The sequence below is a fragment of the Pelodiscus sinensis genome, chromosome 20 (assembly GCF_052426305.1).
Source record: "Pelodiscus sinensis isolate ZL-2025 chromosome 20, ASM5242630v1, whole genome shotgun sequence".
NCBI classification, from domain to species: domain Eukaryota; kingdom Metazoa; phylum Chordata; order Testudines; family Trionychidae; genus Pelodiscus; species Pelodiscus sinensis.
Genome location: NC_143071.1, coordinates 2,677,987 through 2,705,976, shown reverse-complemented (window position 1 = coordinate 2,705,976; position 27,990 = coordinate 2,677,987). Strand labels below are relative to the sequence as shown.

The 27,990-nt window shown below is 48.0% G+C and overlaps 1 protein-coding gene across 6 annotated transcripts in view; it reads right to left on the bottom strand.

The window, feature by feature from the left end:
* RPTOR (regulatory associated protein of MTOR complex 1) overlaps positions 1 to 27,990 on the bottom strand; it is a 306,816-nt gene that overhangs the window by 99,881 nt on the left and 178,945 nt on the right. For all 6 annotated transcript variants that reach the window (XM_075904085.2, XM_075904088.2, XM_075904089.2 and 3 more), the window contains 2 exons: positions 9,809 to 9,884; positions 1,113 to 1,214 (listed from right to left, as the gene is read on the bottom strand). In XM_075904085.2, the coding sequence (XP_075760200.1) occupies positions 1,113 to 1,214; positions 9,809 to 9,884 (178 nt within the window). The remainder of the gene's footprint in view (positions 1 to 1,112; positions 1,215 to 9,808; positions 9,885 to 27,990) is intronic.

Below are 27,990 nucleotides of genomic sequence, written 5' to 3'. Positions count from 1 at the left end.
GAGCTGAGGACCGGCCCTGACCCTAAGGTAAACTGAGTTTGGGACCCCTTGCTACGGATGACCTCAGAGCACCCCACGCAGACAGGAAGGAGTGCAGAGCAGCAGCTGTCTGGGCTGCCTCCCGATCCATGTGATACTCTGAGCACTTTCTTAACCGCACCAGGTCCATTTCCTCTGCCAGGGCTCGGAGACAGGAGCCATTCACTAGTCTTAAGGATGGCCAGACTGGGTCAGACCAAAGGTCCAGCCAGCCCAGGGTCCTGTCTGCCCACAGTGGCCCATGCCAGGCGCCCCAGAGGGAGTGAACCGAACAGGGAATGATCAAGACATCTCTCTCTTGCCATCCATCTCCACCCTCTGACAAACAGGGCTAGGGACACCATTCCTTACCCATACTGGCTAATAGCCATTGATGGACTTAACCTCCATGAATTTATCCAGTTCTCCTTTAAACCCTGTTATAGTCCTGGCCTTCACAACCTCCTCAGGCAAGGAGTTCCACAGGTTGACTATGAGCTGTGTGAAGAAGAACTTTCTTTTTTTAAAAAAACCTGCTGCCCATTAATTTCATTTGGTGGCCCCTAGTTCTTATATTACGGGAACAAGCAAATAACTTTTCCTTATTCACTTTCTCCTTCTCACTAGTCCCTTAAACTGTAGCAGCGCCCGCTTTGCGAACTAAAAAGAAGACAAAGTCCCTGCCTCCCAGAGCTAGCAGGTAAGATGGGAGGCCAGGGAGCAAGCAAGCCAGCGACTGCACCAGCCTCTGAAAAACTAGAGTGGGCGAGGCAGTTTGCTGCTGTTGAAGTGACTAATAGATTACAGCAAGAATTTATGCTTAACTGAAAGTGCAGAGGTGGGGGGAAAGGGAAGACAAATGTGTCTTTATCAGCAAGGGTCTAGCAAACACACAATCAGGCCCAATTAGTCCTGAATGAGCCCCCGGAATGTATGTACCCAAACACCATCTGGCTGAGAGCACGGCACTCCACGGGCAGGGAAAGACGAGTGCGTAAATACACACACAGAGCTGGCTGGTGGCTGAATGCCCATGACACTCAGCAGTGCCAGCGAGCTCTGCCCGCCACCCAGCCCTCACCAAGGCGACTTACCTGCAGGACGATTGGCAGCTGTTCGGGTGGGTTGCGGTTCTCCACTCCCATCGTCAGCCACACCTGGAACGCGGTCAGCTGCTCAGCAAAGAACGGGCTGTGCTGTTGGAGCAAGAATATCAAAGTGAGGTTTGTGCTGCCCTCTTTGTGAGGGGGTCGCCTTGTGCACCTCCGTGGCCCTGCCTGCCCCTCGACCAGGGGAGCCTGCAGGCTCTGGCATCCATTAGCCAGCACAGTGCGGCGTTCCCAGTTGTATCAGTTAAGTCACAAAACTACTCAGAAGGATTTCTCAGACTCTGACTTTGTGCACCCAGAACAGAAAGATGCCAGCCTCCCCCAAGACAAGCACTGGTTTGAAAAAAGGGCAGAGGAAATGGAGGAATGAAGTGGGGGAAGACCTTGAGTGAAAAAGGTTTGGGGAAAACCTGAGCATGTTCTTTCCACATGCAGAGTAGAGAGAGCAACAGTTCATTTATCTTCCTGCAGCGGCAGTTCCACTTATTTAATGCCTGGCTTGGCCTTTGCCAAGTCCAAGGTAAAAATAATCGACCAAGAATGAAAAAAGCGAGCGCTCCTGTCTCGTGCTCCCTGGGCTGTGTTACATCGCCTCTGAGAAAGGCCGATGAGTCACAGATGCAGCTTTGGGGGCTGTATGGACGGTTTCCCCTCACTCCCCCACACACCCAAAGATCTCTTCATTCCTTCTCATCCACTGATCCTGGTGGCAGTCAGCAGAGTATCTAAGACAGAGGCGGGCGATACAATGGTGGCGGTTCGCCAGGTTAGCCCCCGGCGGGCCACCGCCGCTATATTTACCTGCACCTCCGCAGGGTGACTGCAACTCCTGTTGGCCACGGATCACTGCTCACTCCCAACGGGGGCTGTGGGAAGCAGCGCAGACCAGCAGGGGCTAACCTGCCCGCAGGCTGGTATTTGCCTATCCTTGATCTAAGGGCTTCAAATACGCAACCCAGAAGAATCTAACACAGCTACTTATAGTAACAAATTCCCTGATTCAGCAGGAGAGATCGTAGCAATATAGGGCAATAAGGCCGGAACTCACTTGCGGGGTACTACAGGATGGAATCCAAGCGGAGACGCTTTTACGGGGGAATAAGGATGGAAACACGACTCAGCACTGGGAAACCATTTGCAATTACTGTGCCCAGGACCCACCCGAATAAAAGAATCGGGAATTGATCACATTTGGTGGATAACGTATGCAGAGCAGGAACAGCTAACGAACGTAGGGGAGCTGTCCCTAAGCCCGAGATATTCGCCACTGGGTTTAACACAACACCACTGCCTGGGTGTGTCTAGACTACAGGGTTTTGTCGACAAAAAAGTGGACTTTTGTCGACAAAACTATACCTGCGTCTACACTGCTGCTGAGTTCTGTCGACATAACGTCAACAGAACTCAGCAGCTTTGTCAATGGCTGTAAACCTCATTCTACGAGGAATAACGCCTTTTGTCGACAGAGTTCTGTCAACAGGAGGCATTATTGAATCTACACTGTCCTTTTCATCTAACTGTCATGTCGACAAAGCAGCTTGCTTTGTCGACAGAACTGGATGTAGTCTAGATGCTCTTTGTCGACAGAAGCGTTGTCGACAGATACTGTCGACAAAAGCCTGTAGTCTAGACATACCCCAAGTGTTCTGATAAAAACCCACCTCCAGGGACCACTGAGCTAATGGAACAAGAGCTCTGTGTTCATTTGGCAGCCGTTCCGCAGTTACAACGTCCCTTTCCGGCACCTGTGAGTGAGAACTGTTCTGGCCCCCAGCAGCCAGGGTGCAAGGGGAAATGGCGTGACGGATAACCCCAGGAAGAGTAGCGACGTTCTAAGTATTCTGAGTAGCAGAAAGCGCTCCTGCGGCGCTCCAAGAAATAGGGTGACTGCCTGAGTTCCCGACACATCAACAGGAGCAGTGCAGAGCAGGCTGTCCAGGAGCTGTCACTTGGGTGCCGTTTCAGAACGGGGTTATTGGTGTACAAGGGGTGCCTGCACAGAACAGAAGGGGAGAGGCAGAGACAAGGCTTTTGCTCTGAGTTCTTCAAGACTGAGGCTAGGAGCGATGCCTCACAAGAGGCAACGCAGGAAATGAGTCAGACTGTTCTAAACCCTCTTTGGAAATCACCTTTCTGCACCCTTGCCCCTTCCTAAAGGAGAGCAGGCGTGGGAGGCAGTCCACGCGGCCGCTCCGGTGATCAAACCGACGCGCCTGCTGCGTGCTGGGAGCAAGCTCTCGCAGAGGGCAGGGGCACTGCGAACAGATCAGTGCACGCTTACTGTTAGAAAGGGGAGACTCTGGAAGGGGCACTGACTCACTGAAAGTGCTTTCCTGTGGAAAATGCAGGGGGGTACCATTTTGTGTGGGTGCGTGGGGTACGCTTAAAGGGCCAGTACATCTGGACACCCCTGGATGTTTGCTATTGGTCATTTCCCTTTGCGGGGGAAGCCAGTCCTTTCTCCAGGATTTAATTCTAGCTCCTGCAGGAGAGGTAAAGCCGGGGAAAACCTCAGCTGAGACATGGAGGGGTCCATGACCACTTGCCAATCTGCAGAGCATGAGCCCCTGCTCTAGAACCCTGCCGTTTGCCTGGTGCCCCAGAAGGCTTGCCGTGCGAGTGGCTGGGAGAAAGGGCCAGCTATCCGGCAGAAGAGCTTCCACTGGGAAACCATCCACGGGCGTGTGCACCGGCCTGCCGACAGGAGGGGCAAAACGGGCAGTTGCCCTGGGGCCCGGGAATTCACAAGGGGCCACGGCTCCTGGCCGCTGCTGCAGGAACAGCAGCAGCTAGAGCCCCAGGTCTTTTAAATAATCATGGGAGCACTACATAGCACACTCCGGGCGTGCCTCAGGGCTGGCTGGTGGTGGGGAGAGTGGCCAGCATGGCATGCTCCGGGTAGCACTGAGGGCTGGCTGTTCCAGCCCCGCCCCTTCTGCCTGAGGCCCATCAGAGCCGCTGCCCACCTTGCAAGGGACCCTGCAAGTCCGCTGCCCCCTGGCGTGTACCCATAACTCCAACATGCTTCTTCCCGTGAGAACACGCCTAGACACCAGGTTCCTCCCCAGCAGCGAACCCCTTCTCCCAGCTGGGAGTCGGGAAGTGCACGGAGAACAGGCCGAAGTCAGTGGCTCATGGTTTTTCTAGTATGTTTTGAAACCAAACTGCCCTGAAGAAGAGATTCTCAATTCCCTTCCCCAGGGCTGGACTGGAAACTAAACCCAGAGTGGCCAAAAAGGCCCGAGAACAAAGGTAGCTGAGTAACCCTCTGCCTCTTACTAGAGCATTGCACATCGGAGACGCTGATTGGGGATCTGCCAGCCCGTTACGAAACAGACTGATTAACCTTAGTAAAACTGCCCCCCACCCTGCAGGAAGCAACAATTTCTTATAGGATTAACAGTGGCTGGCAGCAGCTAACCTTGTCTGATGCACAACGCGCCCATTGCTTCCTGCCGGGTATAAAGCGGAGGTCGGGATGTTGATTTAGCAAACAAGGGCTGGATCAAGGATGTTCAACTGTCTTTCCATTTCAATCGTTTGTCAAAGCTTCAGGGTAGAAAGCTAAGCCTCGGCCCACACTCCCCCATTTATACGGAGTAACCATTCCTCTCGGGACCACATACCTCATGTCTGGAGCTTGAACAAGTGCCCCCCCCAGCCTGTGTCCATGACCAGCTGCACCGACGGGGTCTGTCTGGTGAAAAGGATGCCAGCACAGACCCCTGCTCCTGTAGCCAACACTCAAGAGAGAAGTGTCTCGAGGGATGGAGAACACCCTGCCCAACGGAGCATGGGTAGGATTGTAAACAAACACCAGCCACACTTGCAGAGGGCGGAGGCGTAATCTGGCGTGTGGCACCACGTAGGTACACCCTGCCATATGGCCCAGCAGCCTCGTGCAACCCCTGGCCATTGTGATTGGGGGGAGACCTGGAGCTTCCCGATGATGCCCTTCATGGCCACAAACCCGGCCTTGGGCAGGGAGGCCAAGGCCATTGTGGAATCTTGGTGGGCTCCCACGAACTCGATCACTTGAGCGGGGGTCAGAGTGGACTTTTCCTCGTTTATGAGGAGTCCAACTGTGTGACTAGGTGTCTGACCAGTTGTGTGTGTTGTAGCACCTGGTCCCTGGAAGAGCCTCTGATGAGTCAGTCATTCAGGTACAGGAATGCCTGGACCCTGTGCCTCCTTTGGAAGGCTGCCAGGGCTGCCATACGTTCAGAAAAACCCTTGGTGCCGGAGATAGGTCAAAGGGGAAGCACCGAGAACTGAAAATGGTCTGTCCCGATGGCGAATCTCAGGAGCCGCCTGGGCGGCTTCCGACGGTGACAGACTGGTGTGGGCGGTGGCATGTGTTCCAAAGATGGCCCTGGCACCACGGGCTGTGCCGGTAACGAGGGGCCCAGTGGGCGGCTGGCTGATGCTGCTGATGACGTTGCTGGCAGAGCCGCTGTCGTTCTCGGTGCTGGTCTTGATGCTGTCTCTGGTGCCAGAACGCTCCCCGCATCCCCAGTGCCCATAGCTGGTGCCAGACCCGGCTACGATGTCAGCTTGATACAGTCCCGAGCTGCAATGATGGTGTCCGGCGTTGACGGCCGCTGGACATCCCCAATAGGCAAGTCCTGTGCCGGACTCACACCCTGCGCCAAGCTCAACTGGTGCCTAGGTGGCACAGGAGTGTCAAGGCACTGGGGGGAGCAGTCGGGTTTCAGAGTGCCCCTCCGGGTGCCGCACTCCATGTCTGTACCTTGAGGGGCACCTCCCTCTATGCATCTTCTTGGGCACTGGCGATTGTGAGCGGTGCCGGGATGCAATGGTCTTGGACAGGGCTGCTGACTGCTTCGGTGCCCCTGCAGCTTTGCGCACCAATCCCAGTGCGTTCCGTATGACTGGTGCCCAGTCTGGTGCCGGTTGGAGAGCAGATTCCATCAAGAGGGGCTTGAACCTAGAATCTCACTCCCTCTTCGTTCTGGGCTTAAAGCCCCAGCAAACCTCGCAGCTGTGGCAAGTGTCATGGGGGTCGCTGCAGGGCAGAGGCTTCAAGCACTTAGAACAAGGCTTGAACCCCTGCGGCCCCGGCATCCCCTCCCCAGGAGGAGAGAGATAAAGTAGGAATTCCCTCTGTGAACAACTAACTGGTAAGTACCAGTAAGTACTAAGAACACGCAGACAATTATACACACAAATGCTGAGGACCTGCAAAGAAGTCAAGCTGCTCCAACTACCGTCAGGGGCGGTAAGAAGGAACTGAGGGGGTGGAGGGTCAGCAGGGGTATAGATGCACCGATAGAGCTGCGCCACTCCAGGGGGCTCCCTGGCTGGTGCGATGGGTACCGCTGAGGGGGGAAAGCTCCAATTTCTATGCATCAGGCGCTCACACCTACATGGACTGGACGTGAGCAAGCACTCGAAGAATAATGCCCTCCTTCCCGTTGCAAACCTACACAACTAGCCTCGGCTACGCTAGAGTTAAATCCCGGCATTGGCTGGAGCTTGGCGGGCGACTCTTCTCTTCTGATTGTCTTGCTTGGGTTCTAAGGGTATGTCCAGACTACAAGCCTCTGCCGGCAAAGGATCAGTCAGCAAGGAAATCCTTTGCCAACCGATCCCGTAAACCTCATTTCAGGAGGCATAAGGGATCGGTCAGCAAAGGATTTCCTTGCCGACCAATCCGTGTCTCGACTGCTGCATTGTGCCGACAATCAGTTGAGCCGGCACAACGTGGCGGCCATTTTTATTTTAATGAAGCAGGCGATATTTAAATCCCCGCTTCATTGACTATGTCGGGTAGTCTCATTTCCATGCCTCTGCCGGCAGAGGCATGTAGTCTAGACATACCCTAAGTGAACAGGGTTTGCTAGCTTCTTACCCAGTCCCCGGTGGGCATTTCTCTCCCCCCCCCCGAAACATGCCCGCTCTGCACTGTCAATCAGCCCAACTGGCAGGCAACTTTCAGGAAAAGCCCAACTGCCCAGGGGGCATATTAGTTGCCCTACTGGAGCTGTGTCACGGGACTGCACTAGTATAGGGGCAATTCAGGCCAGAATAGGGGCAATTACACTTATTTCTATTTTCAAATGCAGAACATGTATAGAAAAGAAAAGGGGGTTCAAGGGGGAGTGAGCATTTACTAGCCTCAGCCCTCCAAAGCCAAAGCATTTGTACGGCATTTGCGCTGGATACAACTGCAGCCAGCAAACCTAATGGGAATATATAGTTTCATAACGTACATGGAATGCAAAGGCTTTACTCAATTTAAAAAAAAAATTAATGGAAATTGCCTATCTCTTGGAACTGGAAGGGACCTTGAAAGGTCATCAAGTCCAGTCCCCTGCCTTCACAGCAGGACCAAGCACCATCCCTGACAAATTTTTGCCCCAAATGGCCTCTGCAAGGATTGAACTCACAACCCTGGGTTTAGCAGGCCAATGCTCAAACCACTGAGCTATCCTCCCCCCAGTAAAAATCTAGTTTTTACTATAAAAACTGGATTTATTCTATTTATGCATGGCAAGCTGAAATCCAAACAACAACTGTAAACGAAAGATTATACCCTTGCCCCTGGATACTTAGTGCCACTGAAGACCTGTATCTTAGGGCACATTAAAACTCCTTGTATGGACAGTTTTAGAGGAAATAATTTGTTGCAAAGCTGGCATCAATTTTGTGTCATGTGTTAGGCTGCTTAGTGCTCGTTTACAGCAGCCTATTATGGCTTTGTGCTTTGCAGATTGTGAGGTTAGATTCAAAAATCTATTCGAACTGGAGGTACAAAAAGTCAAACTACATGCAACAGGCTGGGCGCAGATTTCTGTTCTGATTGTTTCAACGTGAACGGCCATGTAGTTGGCATGGGAACAGCTAGTTTAAAACCACACAAATCTGCATGGTGTCATCAGAGTTACTCTCACAGAACCAGCTCACTCCCCAAAAGAGTCTAGCAAATGCAGTACTTTACTGCCATAAATCTACACTGGGCTCTCAGCCAGTCCCTGTAACGTATCAGGGTGCACTGCAGATCAGAACCTACCACATTGACTGAGACACAGAGTTTGCGCTATAGCTCTACTGCCTCTCTTAGAAACTTGCAGTAGGAGCTGAGCCCTGCAAAACAGGAGACAGCCAGCAAGGCTTTGCATCTCTGTCCACAACACTGCAACTCTCATCCAGGCCTGCTCCCACTGTCTCAATTTGAGCAATCTCCAGGTAGGTCTGCACTGCAAGAACACACTGACTCTGGCTTTGGGGTTCGGGCTGCAGGGCTATAAAATTGCAGAGTAGCAGTTTGGACTCAAGCGACACCCCTGGCTGAGACCTCATGAGTGGCGAAGGTCCCAGAGCCAGGAATGAGCCTGAATGTCTACACTACGATTTTTAGCCTCAAAGTCTGTGCCTCATGAGCCCCAGTCAGGGGACGCGAGCCAGTTATGGGAGTTTTACTGCAGTGCAGGCTAACCCACCATCTCTGTGGTCTTCTCACAGTCCAATCAAACTGCTGCGGGTGTAACCTTCTATGTACGGGATAGAGAGTGCCACCAATCCACTCTGAAACACTTACCATCAAGAGACACTGTCAAGACACAAAGCACCAGTGGGAATCTCAGAACCTGGATTCATAAATCAAGTTCTTAGGAAAAGTCAACGAAACAGCATGAATTACCAATACATACCTGCCTCTGTTTCTGGAGAAGATAGGTCAGATGTGAAAGAAAACTGGGGTTAAGGTCAAACAAAAATGTGTGCTGGGAAAGATGGAATTTTCCTTTGGTCAAAGTCTCTTATATTCTTGGATTTGAAAATGGCTATATTTATAGGCCTGGAGGAAACCAAAATAATCCCATCTAGAAAGTCCATATTAACTTTCCTCAGGCGACTGTAATGGAGTACATCCTCCAATCTATCAGAACATTATGACTGACCAGATTACTAAGCCCTGTAAGAGTCATTATTAAAAGGTTTCCATTGGGGAGGCATCAGTGGAACAACAAGAGAAACCCATCCCATCTAACGGACTACGGGACACATTCAATGTTAACAAATTCAGGCTCTTCCCTGCTTGTGATAAGTGAAAGGGCAGTGAGAAATGCAGTGCATCTCCTTAATGAGATCACTCTGACCAAGTCACCGCCTGTCTTAAAGAAATGGGGGGAAGGCCACCCCCACACTTTCGAACACGACTTTGCCCAATTTTTGGGATCACCTCCATAAGCAGTTCATTTTGTACATGATTGTTAAAAATGTTCTAATTATAAAATCACAGGGTGTGCTGTATTAGGAGAATGCTTACTTGGCTGAGTTTTCTGAAATGTCGAGGCCAGCCCTAGAATCTACACCAATTTTTAATACAACAAAGAAATTGACATTGAACAGAAGAATCTCAACTTAATTATCAATTTTCACTAAGAAAGCGTTCTAAGGTCTGTGTGCATATACTTGTACAAGCAAGGTCTGAATTCAAGCGCATTCACTCATTCAGAAATGTTGTACCCTACTGAAAGATTTCTAACTGCCTCTAGTCCTCTGAGTAAGTTGATTAGTAGTTGGTGAGTTCCTAGGAGATGTAAACTCTGCCCAGTCCTAGTTCCTTAGCTGCAAGAATTCGAGACAATGAAAAAGGAGAGTTCATGGCACTGGGACATTGATTAATGGTTTACACTGGACACAGCACAATAACTCACCCGGAATGCAGTTCCTTCCTCTATGATTGTTGGTAATTGGGAAAGGCAAATATCAACTGCGAGGTCCCACGCTTGCCTGGAGAAACAAGTGAGAGACAAGTCATCCTGGGATATGAATACGCAATGGTGGGAGGAGTCTAGACTGCTGATTATGCAAGAGGATGGACAATTTATAGAACCACCACGCTGGCTTAGTTAATATGTAATAGCTCTTGGGTTCTGAGGGGGACAGTTTGCACTCCTGCAAAGCGTGACAGCATGCCTGGTCCAGAATCACAATGCACCACACAAGCTCAGTAAGCATACTACTACTCGTATAAAGACCACATTCCCTCCAGACAGGCAAACTTCTTTGATGTTCTTCTACTTTGCCCGTGAGTTTATATGGCACAATCGGTGTATTTTTATAAACCGAAAAAATAACAATCCTGGATTGACTGTAAATTGGTAGGAGGAAGTTTTCACATCACCACCCCTCTGCTCCATGAGACCCGTAGTCAGTTGGCACATTTCTAGCACAATTTGGAAGTAAGCCCCATGGAACTCCCATGGCATTAATAGAGCCTGGCTTCAAGTTGCCCTCTTGCTACACTGTACGACTGCCTCTTAGCACTTGTATGGTTTGGCAGACACAAAACTCTTCGTGAAATGTCGATATTAACTAGCTACTTAACCAGAAAGCGCGCCTGTGCGTGCTCTCGTTTCAGCTGTAACGGCCACTCTTTCAAGTGAACTCTGATGTTCTCATCATCAAATTCTCATTGCTGTCTTATTAATATCTGCCACCAGAGTAAAGCTACATCTCCCATAATCCTCAAGCACATACTTGTGAGGTGCCGAGTACATCCTTTCGAAGATTAGCTGCCAATCTGTAAGACATGCCAATGTGCTTTATCAGGTATCACTCCTGACAGGCCCGGCGAGTCACAACCCATGGATACGCTGACAGCGTCATGACAACGCTCGTCAGAATTCTAGACGTGGAAATCCCGCCAGAAAATGTACTGCTGAAGGGTGGCCTGGTCCTACTCCGATCTGGCTTATGCAAGGCTGCCTGGCGCAAGGAAATTTGCTGTGCATGCACCAGACACACTTGTGCTGGTGATACACATACAGCGAGCCAAGGAAAAACAAAGGAAAAGAGCTGAAAGATTGTTGGAACTCATTCTTCTTCAGCTGTATACTATGAAAGACATTTTATGGGGGTGGGGGAGGGGCGACTTGGAAATCCACCCAAAATGGCTAACTATCAAGCAAGGGCTCAAAAGGCAACCAGTGTTTTGGGGGTGCATAAGAGAAGGCAAATTAATGCCGTTGAAATGAAGCAAGTTATTTGGCGAGAGGTAAGTCAGAATTTAAAGCCACAAGGGACCACAAGATTGTCTACTCCAACCCCCTGCATGTCTCACACAAGCCATTCAAGCTCACCCAAATAACCCAATATTAATCCCAATTACTTTAGTTAGACCAAAGCATTTCAGGCCTCCAGAAACCCAACTGCAGAGTGCCAGAAGTTCACAAGGACATTGTCACAAGGAGAGGCCAAGACCTGAGATCCCTGAAATAGCAAGGAATCGACTGAGACAAACCCAGAGGATCCTAGCAGAGAAAGGCCCCATGCTGCAACACAGAGGAAGATCATAGCATAGCATCATAGGACTGGAAGGGATCTCGAGAGGTCATCGAGTCCAGCCCCTCGCCTTCAAGGCAGGACCAAGCTCAGTCTACACCATCCCTGACAGATGTCTATCTAACCTGTTCTTAAATATCTCCAGAGAGGGAGATTCCACCATCTCCCTTGGCAATTTATTCCAATATTTGACCACCCTGACAGTTAGGAATTTTTTCCTAATGTCCAATCTAAACCTCCCCTGCTGCACTTTAAGCCCATTACTCCTTGTCCTGTCCTCAGAAACCAAGAGGAACAAATTTTCTCCTTCCTCCTTGTGACACCCTTTTAGATATTTGAAAACCGCTATCATGTCCCCCCTTAATCTTTTTTTCCAAACTAAACAAGCCCAGTTCATGAAGCCTGGCTTCATAGGTCATGTTCTCTAGACCTTTAATCATTCTTGTTGCTCTTCTCTGTACCCTTTCCAATTTCTCCACATCTTTCTTGAAATGTGGCGCCCAGAACTGGACACAGTACTCCAGCTGAGGCCTAACTAGTGCAGAGTAGAGCGGCAGAATGACTTCACGAGTTTTGCTTACAACACACCTGTTGGTTACCAATCTAACCCGAGGGAAATTCCCAGGCAATCAATTCAACCCTGGGCAGGTCAGCAAGACACATCTGCCAGATATTTAATGACAGAATCAGAACCCTAGGGCTGGAAGAGACCTCGGGAGTCATAGGCTACGTCTAGACTGCATGCCTTTTTTGACAGAGGCTTTGTCGATAGACACTGTCGACAAAGCCTCTATCAAAAAAGAGCATCAGGATTATGATCAGTATTGTCGAGAAAGCAAGCTGCTTTTTCGAAAGTCTAGATGCTCTCTTTTGAAAAAGCACTATTTCCATGCAATAGCGCCTTTTTTCGAAAGAGTACCTTTGAAAAAAGGCGTTATTCCTCGTAAAATGAGGTTTACCACTGTCGACAAAACTGCTGCGTTCTGTCAACTTGCTGTCGACAGAACACGGAGGTAGTGTAGATGTAGGTATAATTTTGTTGACAAAAGCCAACTTTTGTCGAAAAAACCCTGTAGTCTAGACCAGTGGTTCTCAACCGTGGGCCATATGGCTCCCCGGGGCCACGCCCTACCTCTAGGGGGCCACATGGAAAAAACAGAACATTAGGTAAATTATGCATCTTTTTTTCCAACTAACAGCGGCTATGACGGGAGCCACAGAGGTAAACGAGGATCAGAAGGGGGCCATGAGCAAAAAGAGGTTGAGAAACACTGGTCTAGACACACCAATAGAGTCCAGTCCTCTGCCCAAAGCAGGACCAACCCAATTCAATCATCTCAGCCAGGGCTTTGTCAAGTCCGGACTTAAACACCTCTAGGGATGGAGATTCCACCCCCTCCCTAGGGAACCCATCCCAGCGCTTCACCACCCTCCTAGGAATCTAGTTTCTTCTAATATCCAACCTAGACCTCCCCCACTGTAACTGGAGACCATTGCTCCTTGTTCTGCCATTTGCCAACACTGAGAACAGCTTCTCTCCATCTTCTTTGGAACCTCCCTTCAGGAAGTTGAAGGCTGCTCTCAAATCCCCCCTCACTCTTGGCTTCTGAAGACTAAATAAGCCCAAATCCCCTAGCTTCTCCTCGTAGATCATGTACTCCAGCCCCCTCATAATTTTGGTTGCCCTCCGTTGGACCATCTCCAATGCGTCCACATCCTTTCTATAGTGGGGGCCCCAGAACTGGATGCACTATTCTAGATGTGGCCTCACTAGAGCCGAATAAAGGGGAATAATCACTTCTTTAGGTCTGCTGGAAATGTTCCTCCTAATGCACTCCAATATGCCATTAGCCTCCTTGGCTACAAGGGCACACTGTGGCCCTTAGGAAAGATGATTCTCTGAACCACACCCCATCTCCGGTCAACCTCTTTTGCTTCAGAGTAAGAAATCAACCCAAGCCCATTTGAAAATGTGTGCCTCATGTGAGAGATTCCTTCCTGACACTTAAAAGCAATTGGCTGAAGCCTTGATGCATGAGATTGGCTTATAGTTATCTTACTGCACAGCTACCAGTCTTAGAAGCATGTTAAGGGCAGTGCAGGCAGTCACGTTCTTCCAAAGGCCAATGAAGGAAGAGGATGAACAGGGGATTCACAGATTCCAAGGCCAGCTGCCCCCATAAGTACAGGCCATAAAACTCCTCCCAGAAGCTGGATTAAAGCCTATAATTTAGAAAAGATTTCTAATCTCATTTTAAAAACTTCAAGCAAAGGCAAGTCCACCAACTCCCCTGGTAAGCTGTTCCAATGCTTTATCACCCTCTCTGCTAGGAAATTACATCTTATTTCAAGGTTGAAGATGTCTAACTTCAGCTTCCTCCCACTGGAACCTGTTACACCTTGAACAGTAAGCGTGAAAAGCCCCACCCCCGCTCCGTGTCTTTTTCACATGTAATTCCGAGAGAGTGATCAAGTCACCTCTTTGCCTTCTTTTCAATAACTGAATAAATCGAGTTCCTGAAGCCTCCCAGTGCAAACGCTTACCTTGCAGTGCCCTATTATGCATCCGAGGACTGCATTCACCCTTTTCACCACCGAACCGCACGGAGAGCTCATGTTGAGGTGATTATCGACCTAAGTCAGGGCCGCCCAAGACTGTTTCCCATTCTGTAAGTAGGAACTCGCACTCTGTTCCCAGAAAACTTTCTTGCATATGGCTGTGTGCTATACTTCTGTACTCTGAGGGTCCCGAATTTGAGCACACCCATGGAATGCCTGTCGTTCCCCTTTCCTCTCAGCTGGGGGAAAGGTGGTGCAGTGATGCACTCTGCCAGAGGCTTTTCCCCCGCTGCTCCCCTAGTGGCGGGGGACGCAGAGCACCAGGTAAGCACCCTACCCCCAATCCTCCCTCCCTGACCCAGCAAAATCTTTAACCCAGAAAACCCTCTCTCTCAGGGTTGCGAATTTAAAGAGGTTCAAGTATATTAAATGTGTATTTTTTTGTTGTATTGCGACCATTAAACGAGATGATTCCGTTCACCCACATAAACCTGTCCTCGTTATTTAGTGGGCCACCGACATTGGCGTCATGTGCAAACTTTATCACCGAAGATGTTATATCTGTGTCTAGATTGTTGATAAAAATATTAAAGTAGTGCTGGACCAAACCTCAGCTCCTGTGGGAGTCTGACAGAAACAGCTCAGCTCACCGAGATCGCCCCATTAACCACTGCACTCAGCGCTCCGGCAGCGAGAGCGTTTTTAATCTATCTAACGTGCGCCCTGATAATCCTACATCATTCAAGTTTAATAAAAATGTCATGTGGTACTAAGGGTTTGTCCACGCGGAGAACGAGAGCACAAGGTGGCAGCGTGTAAATCTACAGCACACTAAGTCACTGTGTGGCTTTGCTCATGCACTAAAGGTTTGCTCGGAAATAGTAGCTTGTCAAAGCGCACGGTGGGTCTTTGCGAGCACGGCAGGCTAGTGAACTGTAAATGTACATCCCTGGTTGCCAGACACTAAGTCTCTGTGTGGACAAGCACTCAGACAAATGCCTTGGAGAAATCCAAGTATACTTTCTAAATACCAGTTGCCTCTATCAACCAGACCTGTAATCTTGTTAGATTAACAGGCCTGTCTGACAAGACCTACATGCAGTGAAAGCATGCTGACTGGCATTGTCTTTTCAGCCACTAATTCTTTGCTAACACAGTTCCAAACTAATCATTCCATTATTTTACCTGAGATCAACACCAGGTTAGGCAGTTAACAGTTACTTCCATCATCCTCCCCTTTACCCATTTTTAACCAAACATGCAACTCTCCAATTTCTTTAAAATTAACTTTAGCAACTAGCTCAGAATGCTCAGCTAATTCCCTCCAGACTCTTGGGTGCACGTTACCTGTGCCTGCTGATTTTAAAATATTTACTAGTAGCGAATGCTGCCTCACACCCTCCATTATACATATGATCAAGTTTCCATTTCATACACAACGCCATAGGAAATAGAGCCTCCTCCCTCATTCCAAATACAGAACAGCAATATCTATTGAGCATTCACCAGTTTATTTGATGGTTTTGTCCTATGGGCTTCTATTCTTCTGGGGAAACATTTTCTGAAGTACCGAAGTTCAATGTTTTAAAAAATTAATGCCACATAAGCTCTAAAGTGCCCTGGTCTCTGCTGAAATGGGCGAGTGAGGCATTTTTGACATGCTTAATCCCCACCCCCTTCAAAACTCGCTTAAACCCAGACATTTTTAGATCGCAGAGTGGGGACTTAAACCGCTGCACCCCCATCAAAGAGTTTCTTATACAGTAACTAATTTATTCACAATAGAGAATTGATCCTCCATGGCTCATGGCCCTAGTACTAACATCAACAGGCAAAGCATTTTTTCTTTGTCAAGGAACATTTGAAAACCTCGGACTAGAGATAAACTGAGTAAACTGGGTTTTAGTTACCTGCTCTAATAACTTCTTAAATCTTAATAATCTCCCCATACGACCAAGCAGAGATGCTACGAGAAGAGCAATTAACTCAGAGTCTATTCTACTAGCCTAGCCACCAGCTGTTTACAATTTTTAAAAAATCTACACATTTGGAATGAAGAAAGAATTAAAAAAACTCTACCTTTTTCCAAACATTCAAACCATGTAATTTGTTTCAACTGCCCCAACTCTGACATCCCCTCCACCTGTGCTCACCTTCACTTGGCAATAGGCTACCAACATAATTGTGAGATAATCAGAAGATAATCAAAACCACTTCAAGGCACGAGCAATAAATGAGTCCCACATGCTCAATAAATGCCCAGGCTTCAGGCAAAATCATGAGACAGAGCAGCTGAGGGAGATATTTATTCCTGGTTGAGGCAGAAGCAAAGTCAATTATTGCAAGCTACTATATATTTTAGAAACTTTGTGTCCATCCATCTGTGAGTTGATTTGTTCAAGAACTCCTCTTAAACAGTAAGAGCTAGGACCACTACATTTGGTGGGCAGCTTCCTCTTATTTAAAAGAAGGTCAGGGTTTGGTTCTGCCAGGACAATGGGATGTGCCTGGAATTAGATTGTTTCTCAAAAAAATGGAAAGGGAGGGGTGTAGTAGAAGGGACAGTTGTACTGTAGAATGACCACAGGGGGGCAGCAAGGGACCAGAGATGGGGACTGGGACAGTTATAAACCCATTGGGCCAGCAGGAGTGGAAAAAGTGACAGCTATCTACTACATAGTTCAGAGAGTTCGTCTGTTGGTGTGTCTATCTTTGTGTCTGTCCTCCAGTTGGGGGACATGCACCCCTCTGCTCGCTGCGGCAGCCAGGGAGAGGTGCTTCTCACCTGGCCCCACGCTGCTGCAGAGAGAGAGGGCTGAGGCTGTCCTCTCTCCCCGGTGCAGCCTCACTCCAGAACAATGATTTAAATGAAGAAAAATAAAATGTATTTGAGTTAAGGACCCAAGCAACACCGGATAAATCTTCTAGTTATTAGATAGAAGGGTTCACTGACTGACAAAAGGATGAATATTTCTCACTATAGGGGCTGGAAAGAGTTGGGGAGGTCTCTCAAAGGAAGAGACTCTACATGTTTGTCTGCACTGCAATAAAAGACATGCAGCTGGCCCACAAGGGGCTGGGACTCAGATCCTGGACTTCAGCCTGAGCCTGAACATCTATAATGCAATTTTTAGCCCTGCAGTCCGAGCCTGGGCCAGCTGGCCCAGGCTTTGAGACTCAGTGCCATGCTTGTTTTTTAACTGAGGTGAAAATGAATCCTCAGAGATTAAGAGGCGCCAAAGCTAGCGCCTTTGAGATGAACTAGTAAACTATGATTTGCCACGTGAGGGTGAAAAGGGTCAGGGCAGGAGAGGCACTCCAGACTGAAACGTGAGGCTTATAAAGGATACTGTGTCGGTCCTTATACTGTGCATGTCTAAACTATGGGTGCTACAGGGACCCAGATGTAAGGTACAGGCTGGCTTCCTACAGGGACAGAAGAGGGTTTTCTGTCAATGTAGAGGATCCCCCTTCCAAGCAGCTGGAGCTAGGTCGACAGGAGAATTCATCCAACAACTTAGCCTTGTTTAAGATCAGCTTCTCTATGATGCTCAGGGAGCATGAAGCCAGGTTTCCTGCATGACGAGAGGTTTAGCGTGAAGTCTTTCAGACCCTCGAGTAACACAGCTAGGTTGAGCTGAATGTGAAGTGTAGATCATGCCCTTACATACTGAGCTCTTCCATTTGTCCAGAACAGCCCCGCAGATCTTGAGAGTTTTAAACAGGTTATCAGGAAGAACTACACCTCAAAAGAGATTTCAGCAGATCTAAGCCAAATCTCTTCATAGTCTTCTACAAACAGATCACTAAAAATCAATGCAGCCACCTCAGCCAATATTATTCCATCCTCCTGAAAAGGGCAATGGCCAATATCGAAGTTCAATACAGCTGCCTTTGGCAGTCTAGAAAGCTACAGATTAAAGTGAGTTGCTTGGGCATACTCAATCCAACTCCTTTAGCACCTTCATCTCCTCCCAAGAATAATGTCTTTCCCCAAACTTACAAACAAGCAATACAGCTCAGACAGAAGCCAGCACTGTACTGCCTTCCAATTGCCAAAGAGACACCAGCGAGTTATTTTTTCATCTTTTCACTTGTGTCTTTGTGTAGAGAGGGAACCCACGGTGTAGGTAAAAATATACTTCACTAAAAGGGCACTGGGGAGATCCAGAAAAAGAACGCTCAAAGGACACGGGTGATTAAATGTGTGTGGGGAAACGAGAGAGATTTCAGATCTATGCCCAGGGAAATAAAGACCATTAGAGGGAGGATGTAATGAAGGTTGCAGTTTGCCAGGAGGGAACGGGAAGACAGGCAATTTGTAGATACACTCTCTGAACTAATCTTACACCTCAGCACACCAACAGGAAATAAATTGGAGAGCAGCAGGGGGCCAGGGACGGGGGGCCATTCCCTTCTAGAAGTGAATCATGAGAGCCAGCCCAGGATAAGAATTTTTTCCTTCCTTCCTTCCCAGGCATCTGTTTGCAAAGTGCTTTTGAAGATTAGTTTTCACTATGTTAGGAACAAAAAGGGTTGAAGAGCAGCTCAGCATTAAGGTTTTTCCCCTTTTATTGCATTTCCTCACTATCCAAATAGCCGTGCTTGTTTTCAACAGTCCTGAAGTTATGCTGCAATAGCTCTAACGTGGTCTCCTAAAGCAGCCAGGCATGGCCACATCTATGCTTTATTCTACTTGAAAATATTCTTAAGATTCCACGGTTTCACCCTCCATTGCCTTTGCTGCTTCTGGGAATGAGGAGAGTTGGCACAGCACCTCTTAGCAGATACAAGGCTCCTGCTCTTTACCATGTACCATGGAGGCCGTGCAGTTGGGCAGCTGCCTGATTTACTCAAAGTTAAAACAGACCTGTGAGAATTAAATGCCTGCTGGTCTTTGTAACTGCTGCCAGGGGTTAGCTCTCGTGACCACACTCATGAAGATTATAGTTATGTTCAACATAAGAACTAGATGGGTTCTGAGCATTTCAAATGTTTGGATCCTGATTTTCAGCTGTGGCTAAACCCAGCCAATGTTTTTGTGGGCCTGTATTGTGCACCCCAACATGTGGAAATGTTCCATAGATAGCAAACGCAGTGTAGCAAGGGCCGTGTTTATCTGTATGCTTGTGTAGCATCTACAGCCCTTCTCCTCAGCACAGAGTCACAATTCAAGAAAGGGAGTAGGGATGGGATGAGGTGCAACCTAATTAAAGAAGTTGGGGGTCATTAAAGTTGCTTGTTTTCAACAATCAGAGAAGCAGAAAAAGATGCCCCAGCTTCAAATATTCAGAGGACATACCTCAGCCATATTCCTTTTCCAGTGAGTTTGGGAAACGTGTATTTTCCAGTCTCTCACCTGTCTGACATTCGGCTTGATTTACTCAGCTGGAAACTACGCTCCACAGGAAAGAGCATTTCTTTTTATGCAACCTGCAGCGAGTGGGGCATGCCTAGGGAAGAAGCCCACAAAGAAAGAAATCCAACTGTACAGATTCCCTCCAGCTTTGGGGATCAATCAAGCCATCAAGGCACCCTCATTGGAAATACAAAAGAAAACTATTACTTGGAAGGATTTCCGAAACGGAGGAAAACAGCGGGAATCTCGGATAATGCTACATTAAAAAAACAACAACAAGAAGAAAGAACTCTCTGGATTCTATCATTAACTCTCCCCTCTCTTCAGAGAAGGGCTCATGTATTTTACTTTATAGTTTAACTCCAATTTTGTTTAGAAATTTGTTTTCCCCCTTTTCAACCTAATGATGATTTCAATACACTAGGAATATGATAACATTTTCAATAATTTATCCTGATCTCTTCCAACTGCCTTTAGTGTGAGTTTTCTGAGGTGTCTCAGAGTTTGGGCTGTTAAGCAGGGAATGAAGAACACAGAGCATCTAAGCTTTGCTTAAAAACCATTTTATTATGAGATGATAAAATGTTCAGCGTTGGAAGCCTAGAGTAATACTTTACCAACATAAATAAAACACAGCTAAAGACCGACCTCAGTATTTCTTCACTCACATGTACTGCAGTAGTTAGCAGATCATGAAAGCAGAACTTATTACATTTAACTTTAATTTTCTGGGCTGAGTCAGTCTGCCGTATGCTTTTACTCCTCACATCTCTATTTTGGTAAAGGAGCACTGGTGTTTCATATGCTTGTTCTCTCTCTCCGTGGAAACAGCTGGTATTAGACTGCATTCCACCACCGGAAAAAACAGCACTGGGCTCCTTCCTTTTGGAGATGGAGCTGATGGTTTTCTGGGGAGCTGCAGAAGGCATCTGAGTTTCAGCCATCTGTGCTCTGGAGACTCACACAAACGCACTTGATTAAATTGTTCATTTCTGACACTGAAGCATTTCAGTCTCTACCAACTATGTTGAACATGTTATTCCAGTGTGGGGTTTTTCTGCAGCTGTCCTGTTTGACTGACTTTTCAAGTACCACTCTCAAATCGGCAGCTCCTCTGTGACCCTGCAGACTCACTGAGCCTGCCCCGCAGAAGGCAAGAGGGAAGCAGCTCAGACGTGTATTTTTGAAAACATTTAGTGCTATAAAATCTTTGAAAAAAACGAGGAGCCTTGTGGCACCTTAGAGACTAGCAGATTGATTTGGGCATCAGCTTTCCTGGGTAAAAATCGCATCATCAGATGAACAAATAAAATCTTTGGTGAGTGTTTGGGGGAACATGCAAATGCGGGTCTGATGGTGCTAGTTAGAGGCAGCAATGGGCTACCTTCCTCTTCCCAGCCAATGGATCTTAATCGTCATCTCAACCCGCATCCTACAATAGCCTAGAACAAGGGTGGGCAATAATTTTTGATGGGGGGGGCCACTCCAAGAATTTGGAAAGTGGTCAAGGGCTGCACTCTTCCATGATGTTAATGGAGGAGGTGTGGGGTCTGGGACGGAGGTTGGGTGCAGAAGGGAACTTGGCATGGGGAGGGAGTTTGGGTGAAGGAGGCAATTGTGACCGGGGCACTGGACTGGGGTACTGGGGGGTGGATTGTGCTGGGGCAGGGAATTGGGGTAGAGGACGAGGTGCAGAGATTTGGGTTGTGAGCTAGGGCAGGTAGGGAGTATGGAGTAGAGGGCAGCTCCTATTGGCCAGTGTCTGGCCAGAAACTGGCCAATTGGATTGTGCTGGGGGCGGGAGCAGCTCCTAAAGCCTTTCCCCCTTCCCTCCGAACTCTGTTTTTAAAGAAAACCTGCTCCGCAGCTGCATTTCTGAGCGGTGTACAGCTGGGGCGAGGCAAGCAGGCACCTGGCCTGCAGGCCGTATTTTGCCCAGGCCTGGCCTAGACCTTTCCTGATCAAACCCAGTGGGTGCCTGTCTCACCGAGACTCTAACGATGAGGTGGAGACCAAAGCCCTCCTATTTCTGACTGAAATGTGACTCCACTGAAGCCTATAAAAGGCTCACACAGAGTAGCCAAATGCCCCCGTAAATCCTTTGGCCATTTTGCTCCTGCTGAGCCATGAATTTCTTCCATGTTTCTAAAAGAAGAGACCTTTTAAAATCCATTAGCGAGGGAAATTGCAGACTTGCGCCTTTGTTTGCAATACTTCCCACAATGACCAGAGACTCAAGAATCTGCCTCCTCACCTAGTATTGGGATGTTACATTCGGGGGGTTCTTTTTAAGTAGGAGTGCATGCTCGGTATAGTTCCTGGAGCAATACTTCTATCATCACGAGAAGCACGTCGCTGCCACAGCGTATTAGAGGTTCCTTGTTTTAATACACGGCCAACACCACACGTTAGGACATGTCTGTAAATTTACTTAATTACCATGAGTATAACTTGCTGCTGGCGATCACAATGTATAAATCACAATCCATGGCAATGGAGACCCGCATGCAGGGAAGACAAAAAGGTCTCTTCTTTCCTGCATACCCCACAGCTGCTCTCTGAACCGGACAGCTCCCCAATGAGTATTACTACTGCTTGTACCACAATAGTGTCAACAGGACTCCCCCATGTAGTAAGCTGAGGGTCAGTAACATGGAGTCAGCAGGCCTGAATAGAGGCCTGTAACATGAAAGCAGCAACAGGCCTGCAATCTAGTGATCAAGACTTGGTTCAGCAACACAGTAGCCAAGAAAGAGGTCCTAGTGATAACTGTGTGATTGGGTAAGTTAGGGCATAGGGAGGCACCAGGTACAGACTGTAAGCAAAAAGGGGAGTAGCAGAACATCTTAGTAAACAATGTCTCCTACAAAGACTCCCTAGAAGCTATGCACATACCAATCTGGGTTCAGGACCGGATTGAAACTGACAGGATGAAGGATAGTAAGTAAGCCTCCCTACCATAAGGTGAAGGGTGGTAACTAGGCAACAAAGGGTGGCAACCTGGTACGTAAAGAAGGGATGTAAGTTGTTTATACCTGTCTATAAAAGGACACAGCAAAGGGTACTCTCTGACCAACCTTTGGGGGGGCGAAGGGACGCAGGTGCCATTGCCTAGACTTACAGAATGCACAGTAGCTTAACTCTGACTCACCGCTGTTGATATCTGTTATACCGCAATAGGCCTGCTATGTGTTGGTACATTATCAATGCGGGCCACATGCAGAGGTGTAGCGTTGGGAATTTCTGCTACCAACTGTTAGCGCTTCGCATTTGACAATAAACCTGCTCAACTGATTTCAAATCTTGCCTGCATCTGTGGTTTCCGGGGGCTCTCAGAGATCTCCTGTGTTGACCCAAACGCACGGGGTCTAACACTCTAGATAAAGGGAGCACTGATATTAACGAACGCGGCCAATGGTTTATCATCGCTGACGGAGTAGAGATCCTGTCAGGAGTGCACCAGGAATACCCCGAGAACGCTGACCAGACGATACAGACACACTGCCAGCGACGACACCCCGTGACCAGTGCCCCATTGGGCACGCCACTGCACGCACACATAGTAAGAGGAAGCCCTGAGGAGCTTACAGTCTAAATAGGGAAGAGGGAGACAGGCTTGGAGTGGTACTCGATGTGCAGAGAAGGTAAATCATGGCCACACATGGTCAGTGGCAGAGATGGGGCAGAAGTCGTGTGTCCAGACGACAAGTTAAACGCCCTATTGAATACATCTTAATGCGGGCTGAAACCATGGAACCAGGAAACATGGCTTGTCCTACGGCCCAATCTATTGGCTAGAAGACAAGATTTAGAAGTCAGAAAGCAAAGGTCTACAGAATAAATTAAAAATGCTGACTTGACTGGTCACAGAGAATTCACTTTCAGAGGACTAAGACAGGAGAGCGAGAGAGAGTGAGAGACACGCACATCTGTAGACACTGCTAATGTAACTATTTTCTGAAAAGGACTCATCTAGTCAGGATCCTCCAACAACGTGAAATGTGAGCACGGTCTAGAGAAAACCATCTAACAGGAGCACATAGACTCTAAAAATATAGGGCAACATGGTCTACGCTGAACTTCTAAAAAGGGCCAGCCATAATTATTCATGAGATCAAGTGATTTTCAAGTCAAGTGGAAAACCATTTTACAGCATCTGCAGATTCCTGGGTGCACTCCTAGTTGATCAGTGCACCGTCACGACATCTTGTCAAGTCCTTTATGGTGTTCCATCCATAATGTAAGTGCAGTGGAAGCAACAAGGAGCTGTCCCCAGCTCCATACCCTAATTGGAAGGAAACAAAAAGGGGGAACCTGGAACACCAAACTCCGGGTTTTGTAGCCCACTTGTGTTAAAACTTACAAGAGGCAGGGGCTGCTTCCTGGTACCAGAAGCCAAATCAGGAGCACTGCCAGGCATCTTTCCTGTAGTTGCCTAGTGTCTCCCAGAAAGCGGGGAGGAGCAAACAGCATGTGCAAAGTTCAGAATCCAGTGACTGTATTTTGCTATAGTCTGTGAACCACTAACATTACTTCTCTCCTCAGCGTGGAAGACAACCCCGGAGAACATCCTAATGCTTTAAAAAAGTACGTGAGCAGAGGAGAGTGTGTGGACAAAAGGGAGAAAGTGTCTGTGACTAAGTATTACTCATGCAGTTCCAAAACCTACTCCTTAGCAGTGCTGCGTGTGTATCCTGTGTCTCCCTGTGCATGACTAACAGACAGAAGAAAACTTGACTGTGTTTTACATATAATTGCTCTCTCGTACTTCCCCAGTGAGGCTGTTCCATTACATTTCTTCACATCTGGAATGCAAGATCAATTATAATGCGCTAAGTACAGCTGGTGGCACGGTAACAATGTAGGTTTTAACACAAAGCTTTCTAAACAGTGACAGCACATGGTAAAACTAGTGCTTCTCCAGCCAGCCAGGGAGTGGGACACAGTGTTTGGCAGGGATTCCATCTTTACCCAGCAGCTGGGGATACAACAAAGTGCAGCACAAGCGGCGTCTATGGTGAAGAGGGGGTGGGCCTATCACCCATAACTGCTGGGCACGGAAGGATGCAGATGAGGTGGGAAGAGCAGTATCTCGAGGAAAGAGGAGAGGAGGAGGGGTCTGAACTCTTCTGACATAGCTGGGGAAGCTAACTAGCACAATATCATGAAGGTTTTAAACTACAACATAAAATGTCAGGGTGCAGACATACACAGTACATGCCCGCCTCAGCAGGGAAGTGTGGGAATAACAGAAAGTCCCCTTCACAACACTCAAGTGGCAACCAATGTGACGGGCCGGGCCCGTCCCTCTTCCCAGGACCGGAAGTGCCAGAATCTCCCGACCTGGGATCTGGCCGGCGCAGACCCCTGGCGCTGTTGTGTATGTGCCTTGAGCCGCGCGCCACGTTCAAAAGCAGCACCAGCTCAGCTGAGCGGGGAAGGGGCCGCCGGATGCACTGGGGAAGCCAAGGAAGGGGCTGCCGGACGCACTGGGGCAGTCGGGGAGAAAGCAGCCAGATGCGGTGGGGCGGCCAGACAGGTGGTGGCTGGATGCGCTAGGACAGCTGGGAAGGAAGCCGCTGGATGCGCTGGGACAGCTGGGGAGGTGGGAGCCGCCGGTGCCGGTTGGCCCTTGGAGATGGACGAAGACGCCAGGGGCAGGAAGGCAGCAGCAAGAGAGACAGACGGCCCCAGCGGCAGGTCGCCAGAGACCCTGGTGGTCGGGGCCAGGAAGCAGACACCCAAATGGGGGTTTCCTCCACCGGCAGTGGAGAGGCAGCCTCTCGCCTCCAGAAGGGATATTCGGCAGCGGAGCATCTAAGCTCATAGGAAGCGGTTCCAGGACGGGGGTGTCGTATGGGATGGCGACTAACCCCCCCCCGAGAGGGGTGGTGAGTGACCAACGTGGGGCACATCATTCAGGTAAGGTCTACCCGACCTTACCTTAGGGTCCTGGAGCTTGGGAGCAGGGGAGGGCCTGAGTTCCCCTACCCAACCCAAAAGTGACTATTGAGAGACACGAAAAGGCAGGACACGGATTTAGACCCTTTGGTTTTCCTCGCCTCCCATGGCTGGACTCTGGCTTACGCTGGGACAAGGGCTGCCCAAAGCGGGCGCGGACTCCAGTCCATTAGCCAATAGTCATGCGGGAAGGACTGTTGGCTCAAGAGGGGGAGGCTCCCGTGCTCAGGGGTATGGCTCCGATACGCGGGTAAGCCCCTTTGGTGACTCACAAGCTGAGAATAAAACTTGGGATCGGAGCCCTCATGCGGCTAATGAGGGCGCCCCGATCCCCCATTCCCCGGGGGGGGGGGGGGGAGGGAGCGGGTACATACATAAGCAAAAAACCCAACATAAGCAAAAAAAATAAAATTTTAGTACTGAGGGCAGGGGAAGCAGAAAACCTTTAAGTCAGGCCCTTGGGGAATGCAGATTGATGTGTGGTAGGACTAAATGTCTGAGCTCATTATCCATTTACATATTATAGCAGATCCTAGAGGTTTCTTGTTGGCCTCCTGCAGATCAAATCACTATGGATGACAGCACAGCCAATAACCACATTCATATTCTGATCTATCAGGTGCAAAAATCCGTGAAAAGCACACAGAAGAACGACAACCAATGCACTCTGCAGTGCACATTTGCTTCCTGTCATCCTATAGGTCTCTCTCACACAATGTGGGTTCTGATAGAGATGCAGCCGTGTTAGTCTGGTCTAGTTGAAACAAAAGACAGGACTATGCAGCACTTTAAATACTAACAAGATGGTTTATTAGGTGATAAGCCTAATAAACCATCTTGTTAGTCTTTAAAGTGCTGCATAGTCCTGTCTTTTGTTTCAATGTGAGTTCTGGTTCTTTTTTCCACTACATTTTCAGGTTAAATTTCCAATAGATACTATGATTGGTGTGGGGAAGAGAGAGAGAGAGAAGGAGAGAGAGACTGACTTTTGCCGAGCCTCGGTAGCTTCTCTAGTGTAAGGGTTTAAGGGTTAAAGTCTGTGATGTGTTAAGAGAGCCAAGGGTAAAAGGTGCTGTGCATGACCACAGGGTTATTTTTTTATTTAAAAAAAAAAATCACTAGACATTCAACTAGAATTTCTCAAACTGTTCTGTTACCAGGCTTCCTATGACAAATAAAAAAGGAGTCTCATTTGACCTAATTTTTTTTAAAATATTTTGGAAGAGTATTGAAAATATGCATCCAGGAGCTGTGTGTTCAATTCTCCCTTGCTGGATTGCTACGATCTAGGAGTCGGTAGAAGCACATATGATGACTATTTTCCTAAGGAAGCTCCGCATTGCTAATTACTAAGCAAACTGAAAATAATAATAGCTCTTATTTAGCACTTTTCATTCAGAGAGCTCAAAGCTCAAAGGACGGCAATATCATTATCCCCATTTTACAGATGGGGAAACTGAGGTACAGAAGATAGGTAGGTCAGTGGAAGAGCCAGAAATACAGTGTAAATCTCCCAAGTTCCCGCCTTGGTCTCTATCCACTAGGTTACATTGTCTCACAGAGAGACTCCAGAAAGAAGCCAGAAAACACAGAAGCTCAGATATCCTAATAATGAGCATGGTGTAAGTATCTAGATAGACTTGTTTATATATTTCTTCCCATATAAAAAAAATCTGCTAAACTTGTAACCAAATACGCATTGTCCTTCCAGGCTCTGCCATACCTTTCAAGTCAGGCAACAACTGGACACAGATAAGTGCTCACTCCTGTTTGATGCTATCCCTTCTGTGCATATAAATTTCCTATTTGTTTGTGCACCACACTGACAAACCAACTTCACTGTGCCATGTACAATGACAAATCTTTTTCCTCAGAAGTTCCTCCAATTTAAAAGCACATTTGAGCAGCTGTGGCTGTAAGTGCCAATGTGCATTGCTCATAATCCCTCCGTGTTTTTTAATTAATTAAAGCAAATTTGTGCTATCTGTAAACTTCTAATCACTGTCTGCAACTTCCTCCACATAATTAATTATTGTATTTAACAACGATCCCAATATTGAACTATTGCCATCTCTCCAGACCTAAGCAAAGACACGCAATATGATTTCCATGATGTGACTTTGCACTTACTCAAACTTTATTTTTCATTTTAGTCTGATGGAGGTACTTCAAAAGCTTTTTGAATATCCAAGTAAGCTAAGCCTATCCGATTACATTTAGCTACTACTTGATCAACGAGTTGGAGATTAGTGGCATCATTTTTCTCTTACAGAAACTGTGTTAGCTTGACCCTATCATGTTACGCTTAGCCAAGTTTTGTGCAATTCTAGCCTTAATTAGACAGGCCTAAGAATCAGGATGGGGGGTTGTTTACTAGTCAGGGATGCATTTAAGAGGCTTTCCACAATGTGAGTCATTTGCATTTCCTTTAATCTTCTAAAAAGAAGCAGAGGGCCAGGAAATGAAGCCTGTAGCAAATCCCACTTCCTTACTTTCCCTTGTGAAAGTTAAAAGAATTCTTCCCTTAGCCCCAACTATCCCAGTTCTTCCCCTTTACAATCTCAAGTGACTCGCTTTATCCCAGTACAACAGAAAGGTAGCTGCTGCTCCCTTGCTTCTCTACTTGGGCTGAAATGTTACTTAGCTGAAGCGGTGCTTTTGTATCTGGGAATG